This window comes from Populus trichocarpa, chromosome 1 (genome assembly GCF_000002775.5).
Source record: "Populus trichocarpa isolate Nisqually-1 chromosome 1, P.trichocarpa_v4.1, whole genome shotgun sequence".
Lineage (NCBI taxonomy): Eukaryota > Viridiplantae > Streptophyta > Magnoliopsida > Malpighiales > Salicaceae > Populus > Populus trichocarpa.
In genome coordinates, this window is record NC_037285.2 from 11410229 (window position 1) to 11422266 (window position 12038).

The 12038-nt window shown below is 34.6% G+C and overlaps 1 protein-coding gene across 2 annotated transcripts; it reads left to right on the forward strand.

Moving 5' to 3' along the window:
• Window positions 1-386: 386 nt before the first annotated feature.
• LOC18094143 (ABC transporter B family member 2) lies at window positions 387-9237 on the forward strand. 2 transcript variants are annotated; one of them, XM_024592475.2, is made up of 12 exons: window positions 387-778; window positions 942-996; window positions 1274-1449; window positions 3698-3898; window positions 4215-4474; window positions 4867-5407; window positions 5618-5997; window positions 6145-6557; window positions 6881-7122; window positions 7206-7453; window positions 7662-8074; window positions 8438-9237. In XM_024592475.2, the coding sequence occupies exons 1-12, from the start codon at window positions 497-499 to the stop codon at window positions 8974-8976; spliced, it is 3750 nt and encodes a 1249-aa protein (XP_024448243.2). In that variant the 5' UTR covers window positions 387-496; the 3' UTR covers window positions 8977-9237. The 2 variants fall into 2 exon arrangements, with proteins under 2 accessions (XP_024448243.2, XP_052312665.1); XM_052456705.1 differs by lacking the exons at window positions 387-778; window positions 942-996; window positions 1274-1449 and adding an exon at window positions 3211-3548.
• Window positions 9238-12038: the final 2801 nt, after the last annotated feature.

Sequence of the window (12038 nt, forward strand, 5' to 3'; positions counted from 1 at the left end):
CTTAGATGCATGGAATAAAAAAACATTGTTCGAAGGAAATCCCTTTTTTTCTAAGAAAAAGAAAAACCACTAACCTCCTGGTACTGATGTTCATCCATTAAAAGTGATCATCAACTAACGAGGGCCTCCAGTGAAAAATATCGAGGACAAAACCCGGTTTTGATTTGCCAGCAGTAATGCATTCAATTGAGAGAAGACGAAATTTTTATCGTTCAGATGTATTTTTCATATATTAAATGTTGATTTCATTATAATGAGATTTTTTTCATATAAATTTAATTTTTTTCTATTTTTTTTTCTTTTTCCAGCTGGCTTGACCAGGAGTCTAAGATGAAACAGCACTTGAATTTACAGCAACTAACAAGTAACAGATGATTTCTTCAAAAAAAAAAAAACAGTGCATAGTTCGGTCAGTCACTGTTTTTATATAGTATCAGCTCTGCCATCATTTCTTTCATCGAGAAGGCAATTAGTAAATACTTTCTTTCAGGCTACAATGATTTCAATTTCCGGAAATGAAGACATCGATAATATGATTATGGACAAGATCCAGACGAAGAAAGAGGAAGCTGCAGGAAAGAAGCAACAGAAAGTTCCTTTGCTAAAACTTTTCGCATTTGCCGATTTTTACGACTTCGTGTTGATGGGGCTGGGATCAATCGGTGCTTGTATTCATGGAGCTGCAGTGCCTGTCTTCTTCATTTACTTTGGAAAATTGATAAATATCATTGGACTGGCTTATCTCTTTCCTCAACAAACTTCTCACAAAGTTGCCAAGGTTTACTCTAACTTATTATTATCTATAAATTCATGCATGTGAGCGTCTAACAAAGCTTCTTCTTCCTTCCTGTAAATGGTAACATTGTTCATTCCATGGAGCAGGGTTATTATTCTTATTATCATTTGGGTTTTCATCTCCTTAACTCGAGCTCCTTTTGCAGTACTCGTTGGATTTTCTATATCTCAGTGTGGCTATGTTATTTTCGTCATGGACGGGTGAGCTCAAACTTTTTTTTTTTAATAAGAAAATATTTAATTAGTTCCTTCAAATGAGTTACTTGTGTATTTCTCTAATTTAACCATGGTTTGATAGATTGCACAACCTTCTGTTGTGTAACTCAGCTAGCCCCGCAACATTTTTTCTTTCCTCCTGAAACTCCTGCTCTAAACTCGTTATGATCAATCATCGGTAAATACGGTGTGGATATGTACTGGTAATCATAACGATGATGATGAGCTTTGATGATGTAACTAAATAACCATGGATGCACAGAGGTGGCATGTTGGATGCATACTGGAGAACGACAGGCAGCAAAGATGAGAATGGCCTACTTGGATTCAATGTTGAGTCAAGACATAAGCGTATTCGACACTGAAACATCCACCGCGGAGGTCATAACCTCAATTACAAGCGACATTCTTGTTGTGCAAGATGCCATTTCCGAGAAGGTATTGATCTCCACTCCAATCTTTCTGGTCCCATGATAATAAGAGATGATGATCATCAGCTGTCTAATCAAATTCACTTCCTACAATTGATTTTTATTTCATTTCAATTTAGGTTTTGTGAGACTAAAATGGAAAACAATAGTAGAAATACTCATGTTACGTACAAGGGCAACAAACTAAGCTTGTTCAGACCTACTACTTGCTTTCATTGTTTCTATGGATAGTTTATGCTGCAAGGGGAATAAATGTTCCGACATTCAGTTGTGGCTGAAAGTTTTTTGGATTTTGGATTTCGTATACGAGTTGGAGACCGCTGAGGGTACTCTACTGATCACTGCCTGTATCATCATCATTGATATCTCGCTTGGGCCGTTGAGAGTGTTTGGTCGTTGAGAGTGCCTGCTATTACACGTTGTGCCCTGAATACGATAGAATTTACTATTGTTTAGTTTGACGCTGCAAATTGCGTGGCTAAAAACTAGAGAACTCTGATCTAAAATTACAATCTGGAAATTTTTTTATTTTATAAATTATCTTAGGAAAAATATCTTACAATTCAATTTAAATACAAATAGAATATCCCAATTAGGTAAAATCTTAATTAAATTGAGGTAGATCTCTTAGCATGTCTCTCTCCTTGTCACTATTCTCGTACGTAGTGTAAGATAGTTCAAGTGTTTGTCAATTTTCTGCTAATGAATACTTAGATCTATTCAATCTAATATCTATAATTGGATTCTTTGCAATGTCTCCTAAGTTCTTACAAATGGCCTCCACTAAAATGGAAAGTCACATTAAAAATACTTTTTGTTCATTGATAATCCCACCTACTTATACTAATTGATGCAACATGTATAGATAAAAACTAAGGTTTTCAAATTTAAAATTATCACACTTAACTATAGAAAAAATTGTAGAGAACTCTAATATATTCTAAAAAGTCTTTATTTTATAATTTATCTTTTGAAAAATAACCTACAAAGCTGTTGAAATACAAATACAAGAAAAAAAATGTTCTAATTAGTAAAGTCTTAATTAAATTTAAAATCCTAATCAAAATAAAAAACAAATCCAAAAATAACAAGAAAGATAAATTAAATTTTCAAACAATAGTTTTCGAGTCTAATTTGAGCCTGAAATAAAAATAGTTGGCAAACTAGCTTTTTTTTTTATATATAATGCTGATCTGATAAAATTTCAATGTAATCTAATAATAGAATAAAAAATTATGTTTGTTGTAATTAAATTATGTAATAGTCTTGTTCAGAACTTCTTGAAACCTAAAATAATCTTAATTAAATAATAAAATAAAAATAACTATGCCAAAACAATGAAGAAAACGCCCCACATCAGTTTTTCTATTTTGTTTAATTAATTTGTTTATGGGTAATTTTGGTGAATCTGTACGTAGTTCATTATTTATCTACACTTTCAAATCATACAACACAAGGTTCATCATGAAAATAAGCTTTATATTTCACCTTGATATGAGAAATCAACTACGGCTGTTGCTAAATATTTCTCATGTTCTTATTAGATTTCTTTATTCAAAATAATAGCCATGTATATATATTTGCAAGATATCGCAAGTAATAATACGTTGGAACATATATACCCAAGGCAAGTAGAAATGTGCATCCATGAGACTCTTTTCTGGGCTCCACGGAAAAAAAGAAAAAAGAACTCTTAAGAACTTATATAATCTCAGTTTAATTTTTGTGGATAAATGGATGACCCCTAATCGTGAGTTGGGTCGTTTCTGTTACAGAATGATCCGACAATGCTCTTTTTGTTTTATAAAGAAGGGTTTGTGGAGTTCCAGTGCATTCGTAAGGTGGATAGAAAGAGACTCCTCAATGAAGAGGGGTTTTATTACAATTTCTGGATCGATTTATTATAGGAATATGTAGTTTCAACTTTCAAGGTGTATTTAGGAAACAGGAAAGCAGTTTCGACACTCCTATAATTTGTTACCATAACTCGCATATATGCTGGCTGTGTATGTCAGAAAATAGTTACACAGAACTGGTTCATGTGAATCATTGCTGTATCCAAGTATTATTACTGGCTGCTACAATGGGTTCTTAGATGTGGGCCATGTAATAATTTCTGTAAACTCCATACGTTTGTGTGTGAATTAAGCTTCTCAAATCCACACTTATTGTGGCACAATTTTTGTTTTCTGTACATTTATTTGCTTCTGTTTCGTTGGTTTTGTAACTTTCTTGAACGGTGTTGAGTGATGCAGGTAGGGAAATTGATGCACTATATAAGCCGATTTCTAGTTGGCTTTATTATTGGATTTATCAGGGTATGGCAAATCAGTTTGGTGACATTGTCTGTGCTCCCTTTAATCGCTCTTGCTGGTGGCTTCTATGCATATATAGCAACCGGCCTTATTATTAACGTTCGCAAATCTTATGTCGAGGCTAGTCAAATCGCTCAGGAGGTAAGCTTTTGCTGCTATAGGAAACCAAAACAATATGAACAAAAAATTGCCAAGTGAGAGTTTATTAGGGTTGTATGGAGTTAATCTTGGATTTGGTTCAGACAATTCATGTACCAGTGGGTTTGAACAGATCAAAAAGTATAGATACTACTTGTTAAATATATCAAATATCAACCAAAAACAAATTAATGATGGAACAACAATCTCTGTCAAGTGTTCTATCAAAGCTAAGATGATAACTAAATTCCAAGTAATTAAGGGATGAAACAGTCTGATTCTTTCTCTCTCACAGTTTATGATGGGATTTAATTTTCAGGTAATTGGTAATATCAGAACAGTGCAATCATTTACAGGAGAAGAAAGGGCAGTGAGATCATATAAAGAAGCTCTAAGGAATACCTACAAGCACGGAAGAAAAGCTGGTTTGACGAAGGGTCTTGGAATGGGAACCCTGCAGAGTCTTCTATTCCTCTCGTGGGCTTTACTTGTTTGGTATACTAGCATAGTTGTTCATAAGAACATTGCCAATGGTGGTGACTCCTTCACCACCATGCTCAATGTCCTTATTGCTGGAGTGTAAGTCTTTGCTGCTGCCATTTGTCATGGAATCGATTCGTTCAACTCTATTTAACATCACATTCATTTAAGCACGTTGTGCTTTACATGACTTCTAGCCATCTGTGCTTTAAATAAGTTTTTCTCACTTGAATTAATCAGCTTTAAGTATCATATTTTCCCACACCATTGACAACTCTTTAAGTATCATATTTTCGTTAGTCTATTGGAAAGAAAGATTTCAATGGAAATCATAGAAGTTGGAAACAAAAGATGATTTTATATTTTCTTAATGGATGCTTGCATCCATTATCCATATATATATACCAATCTAATCATATGCTCGATTCTACTATATTTTTCCATCCCACTTGTAATTTACGTTGAAATTATCGACATGCATTGCTTTTCAGATCCCTGGGAATGGCAGCACCAGATATTTCTGCATTTTTTCGAGCCATGGCAGCAGCTTACCCCATTTTTGAGATGATTGAGAAGAACACAGTAAGCAAATCAAGCTCAAAAACTGGCCAAAAACTAGGAAAATTGGAGGGTCACATCGAATTCAGGGACGTATGTTTTTGCTACCCATCACGTCCTGACGTAGTTATTTTCAATAAATTTCGTCTTGATATACCTTCTGGGAAGATTGTAGCTCTTGTCGGAGGAAGTGGATCAGGAAAGAGCACGGTTATATCTTTGATCGAACGCTTCTATGAGCCTCTATCCGGAAAGATACTGTTAGATGGGAATGATATCAGGGACCTTGACCTCAAGTGGCTACGGCAACAAATTGGACTAGTAAATCAGGAGCCTGCCCTTTTTGCAACAAGTATTAGAGAGAACATTCTCTACGGAAAAACTGATGCAACCCTTGATGAACTTACAAGTGCTGCTAAACTTTCAGAAGCTATGTCCTTTATCAACAACCTCCCTGATGGATTGGAAACTCAGGTACTAATTTGTCATTGCAAACAATCACGAGAGTACTGCTATACCTAGACTCGCACACACGCGTGTTGTCATTCCAATTCCTAAAAAACTCAGGTTCAAGTCGAAGGAAAACCTCTTCAAAAATTGCAGCGTGATCATAAACTTGAGAAAAATAAGGGATGGGAAATTAAGGAAGGGTTTATATGTTGTGAAATGATATTACACTTGCAGGTTGGTGAGAGAGGAATACAACTATCAGGTGGCCAAAAACAAAGGATTGCAATATCACGAGCAATAATAAAGAATCCTTCAATTCTTTTACTAGATGAAGCTACAAGTGCCCTAGATGCTGAGTCTGAGAAAAGTGTGCAAGAGGCACTTAATCATGCCATGGTGGGAAGAACTACTGTAATTGTGGCTCATCGTCTTTCAACCATTAGGAACGCAGATGTAACTGTTGTTCTTCAGGAAGGGAAGATAGTGGAAATCGGAAGCCATGAAAAGCTCATCTCAAATCCAAATAGTACATACGCATCACTTGTTCACCTTCAGGAGGAAGCTTCTGTGCAATGCCACTCCTCTGTAAGTCCTTCCGTGGGATGGCCACTCAGGTACTTCTTCATTAACATTCTGAAACTTCACGTGATCATTTAGTAACTTATGGTTAATTGTTTGTCCCAAATGACAAACTTTGAAATTCTGCCCTCCAAAAGATTGCTTTTTCTTTAATTTTAAACTTGGACTTCCATTTCTAACAGACAGTATTCAGGAGGTTTGTCCTACACAAGGACAAGCTTTAGTGCGAGTTTTCGTTCTGAAAAAGATTTACGTAGTCATGCTGGTGTTGATACAATGGAGCCTATCAAGCCAAAACCTGTTTCACTGAAAAGACTGTATTCCATGCTTGGCCCTGATTGGATTTATGGCGTTGTTGGAACCATTAGTGCCTTTGTTGCTGGAGCGCTGCTGCCACTTTTTGCATTAGGAATGGCTCAATCTCTTGTAGCCTATTACATGGACTGGCACACAACCTGTCAAGAGATCAGAAAGATTTCAATCCTATTTTGCTGTGGTGCAGTAATTAGCATTTTCGCCTACGCCATTATGCATCTGTGTTTTGGAATCATGGGAGAGCGACTTGCTTTTCGTGTGAGAGAAATTATGTTTTCTGGTAAATATGCTTTTTTCTTTTCTTTACTTCTATATTACAAAGCATTTCCATTACATATTTCTGTTTTAGATGCATTTTCTTAACATATCCCTTTGGTGAATTCATAAGACCGGACATTTCTAGGATTTAAAATGCTGTTGGTTTATATGTATAGTTCATTCTTTTGATAATCTACGTTTCTATGCTACCATCAAGGGTCTTGTAATTCATCCCAGAAAAAGGGAACATGTAAAATATACATTGAAGGCTGGAGTTGTTTTCCTTTCTTTACAAAATGAACTTTCTAGCTTTTTAACTAACTTCTATGATCTGCTTGGTTACAGCCATTCTGAGGAACGAAATTGGATGGTTTGATGACTTGAACAATACCAGTCCAATGCTCACAGGACGTCTACAGAGTGATGCAATTTTGTTGCAAACAATAGTTGTTGATCGCACAACAATTCTCTTACACAATGTTGGTCTGGTTGTCACCTCATTTATCATTGCTTTCATCTTAAACTGGAGGATCACACTTGTTGTCATAGCCACATATCCACTCCTGATCAGTGGTCACATCAGCGAGGTCTCCTTTCTTTCCCGTATTTAGTACAGAATAATTTTTTTTTGTCAACATCTAATGTTAATTAATCCATTTTATGAATTCAGAAACTCTTTATGCAAGGCTTTGGTGGCAACTTGAGCAAAGCATATTTAAAGGCTAACATGCTGGCTGGAGAGGCTGTCAGCAACATCCGCACTGTTGCAGCATTTTCTGCTGAAGAGAAGATCCTTCATCTTTATGCCCATGAGCTTGTGGAACCTTCCAACCGCTCATTTCTTCGTGGTCAGATCGCAGGAATATTCTATGGTGTATGCCAATTCTTCATATTCTCATCTTATGCGCTTGCACTATGGTACATAGTTTTATCTTCATCCGATGCTTTACATTTTGGATCACATAATGAATAACTACTGGATTCCTAGCATTGAAACATAGCATGAGCAGCAACACAGAGGTCACCATGACTGACACTGCAAACTCAATGCTCCTCTCATTTGTCCAATTGGCTTTGAGCAATAGTTTGAGAGGAATTCATTTTACTCTTGTTTAAATTTCTGCAGGTATGGTTCTGTTTTGATGGGAAAGGAGATTTCTGGATTTAAATCTATCATGAAGTCATTTTTTGTTTTGATTACAACTGCAATAGCCATGGGAGAAACTCTGGCGATGGCTCCAGATATTCTGAAAGGGAACCAAATAGCAGCGTCTGTCTTCGAGCTGCTGGACCGCAAGACACAGGTGATTGGGGATGCTGGAGAAGAGTTGAAAAATGTGGAAGGTACAATTGAGCTAAGAGGGGTCCAATTCAGCTATCCTTCTAGACCAGATACATTGATTTTCAAGGACTTCGATTTCAGAGTGTGTTCAGGCAAGAGTATGGCTTTAGTGGGCCAAAGTGGCTCCGGTAAAAGTTCTGTTCTTGCTCTGATTCTTCGTTTCTATGATCCAACAGCAGGAAAAGTGATGATTGATGGTGGGTTTCTCTGGGTTTTATTTCATCTATTGCATGAGACAGGCATCAATATTATAGCAGAGTTTTGGAAAAAAAGATTAAGCAAAGAAACCAGTTGTTAATTTGCCAGTAATGTTATGTTTTTCATCTTAAAGATACCTTTCAATCCGAATTTCGCTTATAAAAACTTAAATCTTTTCAAATTCAGAAATGCAAAATAGATTCTTCATGTTCTTCTTCTGAAAATAAACAGTTTCTCCAATTTTCAGTAGAAAAGGAATGGTGCTCAGCAGTTTTCCATGCAGTCATCCTGTTCAGTAGCTTTAGACAATTTTCTAAAGGTTCAAGTTTGGTCTGATTAGAATCTCTTCAAATTTCCTGCAGGCATAGACATCAAGAAACTGAAGCTGAAATTCCTTCGGAAACACATTGGTCTTGTCCAACAAGAGCCACCTCTTTTTGCCACCTCAATCTATGAGAACATCTTATATGGAAAAGAAGGGGCCTTGGAAGGAGAAGTAATTGAAGCGGCTAAGCTTGCTAATGCCCATAGTTTCATCAGCGCCCTTCCCGAGGGCTACTCAACAAAGGTTGGTGAACGAGGGGTGCAACTATCTGGTGGCCAGAAGCAAAGAGTGGCCATTGCCCGAGCAGTTCTGAAAAACCCAGAAATCTTGCTATTAGACGAGGCGACCAGTGCTCTAGACGTGGAGTCAGAGCGTGTCGTGCAACAAGCTCTAGATAGATTGATGACAAACCGAACAACAGTCATAGTAGCACACAGGTTGTCCACTATAAAGAATGCTGATGAAATATCAGTTATACAAGGCGGGAAGATAATACAGCAAGGCACCCATTCCAATCTTATAAACAACATGGAAGGAGCATATTTTAAGTTAGTAAGACTTCAGCAGAGAGAATAATAGCATCAACAGCAGGAATATAGATTGCCCTGCCTCTCATGCGGATGTGATATCTCCATTGTTTTATCCTTCTATATATACATAGTCTCCTCTGTGTTGTCTATCTGAAAATAATAATATGTTGGGACCTGCGGTCCAATATTAGAAGTTGCATTTTCTCATTCACCTGTTCCCTAAATATTCAGCCAAATGTTTCCCTCCATATTTTATATCGTGTATCGTTGGAATTTTATTTTCAATTTAGTCGTTTGGTTTTTCAAATTTTCACTTTAGTCCTTGTTGTGCTCCATCTCCTTGATTCTTCAAAAACAATTTTAGTTCCAGCTGCTTTCAGTTATTTTAGTCACCAACTTTTTTTTTTAATCATGTATATTTTTTTTAAATGCGTCATTGGTGGCATTTCTTGTGACAATTTGAATTTAAATTAAATTTACCATAGTAATAATTAATAAAACATGTTTAATTGTTCTAAATATGTTTAAATTTACCATAGTAATAAAACATAAAATCGTCAATCCATTAGTAATAATCAATATAACCATTTTAATTCATTACTATAACCATTTTATGTTTTATTGGTATTAATCGGTTATCATTAATTATTTATCATGTTTAATTGTTTTAAATATGATTAGTTACAGGTATTTTTGTAAGGTGTGTGTATATATATATATATATATGGCATGTGCAATTCATTACTCTTTTCATATTTACTTTTAGTTAAAAAAAAAAAAAAAATTGTCCCCAAGAAACGTGGCGTGATGGCAAAGAGTTTAAAATCTGCATAGCAAGTCTCGAGTTCGAATCAGGACATGTACCTCTTGTAAAAACCTGGGACAGCTGGGGTTTTACTCGCTCACCTAGACCCACAAAGTGTACTTTCCAGAAGTGAGTTTCCTCGAATCCATAAAAAAATTTATTTTTATTATTGCTTTTAAATACTAAATTAAATCAAGTAATAATTGTTGCATTTGTTTGCCTAAATCCTCCGAACAATTCTTATATATATATATATGCAAAGTTTGCTTTACAAAGAATTGCAATTTTTTTTTAACTATCTTCCACTCATTACTATTTAAAAGTGTCATTAAATGATAACGTGATTTTGAGTGTATGAATTTATCTAATTTTCCACAATTAAATGTAAGGTCAAGTAGGTGGATGCGTGTTTATTTATTAAATATTAATGTGTTAGGCAAGAGATGAAATAGAAATACTGTTAAGATAACATTTTGAGTTAATGTCATAATGAGATGTCACATCTCAGCAGGTAAATGGAATGAAAGTTCCATAGAAATCTAACTAAAAATTCGAAAATAATAATTAATATATATTTATAAATTAGAAGAATATACAGGAGTACGGGTTATTATTTTCGATTCTATTCGGTTTATATATAAAAAATAACCAAATTGAAATTTTTTTCAATTTAGATTCAGTTCGGTTTTTTCGGTTTGAAACTTATAAAATTGAAACTGAACCGAACCGATTAGTTTTTTCAAAATTTTAATTAGTTTTTTTTTCACGGTTTGGTTTTTTTAGTTTTTTTTTTAATTTTTTTAATTTAATCAGTTTTTTGGTTTTTTTTCACCATAACTCGTACATATATTCTAATTTAAGATATCAAATGAATAGATAAAAGACAAGAAACTAATTGGAGGACATGTAAAGACCTCCCTGTTACTGTATACATTAATTCTTCTTCTTCTTTTTTTAATTTCTTTTCATGTACTTGTGATATGTTTAGCTTTTGAGTTAATAAAACATCATGATGCAATATTATATATATTATTCTTGTAAGCCTTGGTTTAAGTAGTCCTGCATATATATGGATTATCTAATTTTGTAGTAATATGCAAACTGTATAAAGAGAGCAAGGTGTCGTCTTCATCATCTAATTGAATTTTCTTGGGGGCTCTGATTCTGTTTCAAAAACGTTTCTAAGCTTTATAGAATTTGCAATTATTATGATATTTTAGGTTTACTCTACTTTAAAATAAGAAAATTAGATTTTTTGGGTGTATAGCTTTGCATAAGAATATAAGGGTTAAAATGAATTCTCTAATTAGTCTATTATAGGGGTGAGCAAAAAAACCGAAAAACCGAAAAAATCGGGAAAAAATTAACCAAAAAAACCGAACCTTAAAAAAAACCGATTAAAATTTTGAAAAAACCGACCGGTTCGGTTCGGTTTTATAAGCTTAAAACCAAAAAAACCGAAACCGAACAGAAAAAAAAACCGAGCCAAACTGGAAAAAAACAAAGCCAAACAGGTTTCAGTTTGGTTTTGGTTTTTTAAATAAAAAAATTCGGTTTAGTTATTTTTTTTATAAAAACCGAACCGAATAAAAAATGATCACCCCTAATCTATTATAACCTCATTGATGAATTCTTTTAATTAATTCATGGTTTAGGTGTGGCTAGTAACACAACACATATTCTTTATAGCTCCAATTATTGAATCTTCATTAACATTAATTCAAGTGATCTTTTTGCAAAGCCTTATAGCCATGTTTTCGAGTTTGTTAATTAACTTTATTATCTCATGTTACTTTAACTTGAGTGAATTTGAAAATCCCTGTATGAGTGTTGTCAAATTAACCACTTAATCCTTCAAAGATATAATCTCAATTGTTATTATTGATACGGTGCTAGAACCAAAAGTTTTTTTTTTTTTTTGATAACCTGGGGTGTTCGGGCCAGCTTACACGCACCACGAGTAATCTTCAGGTCCACTGAATACCCTGCAAGCCCAGCAGGCAGGTAAAATACTACAAAGATGACAGGCGTGCACACTAAAACTTGAACCTAAGATATAGAGGCAGGAAACCCTACCACAGCTGTGCTACAAGCCTCGGTGCTTGGTAAGGTTAGTTGACATAGAAAAATCTCCACCGGTTAATTGTTGAATTAGTAACCTTGAGTGCCGAAGAAAGAAAAGTCCACATGCCCTACTTGTTGTTTTTATAATTAAAATATAACATATAGAGATGACATTAAGATAATAATAATAATAATACTTGAGATGCTTTTTAAGTATAGAAGCAATAGTTAAATATATT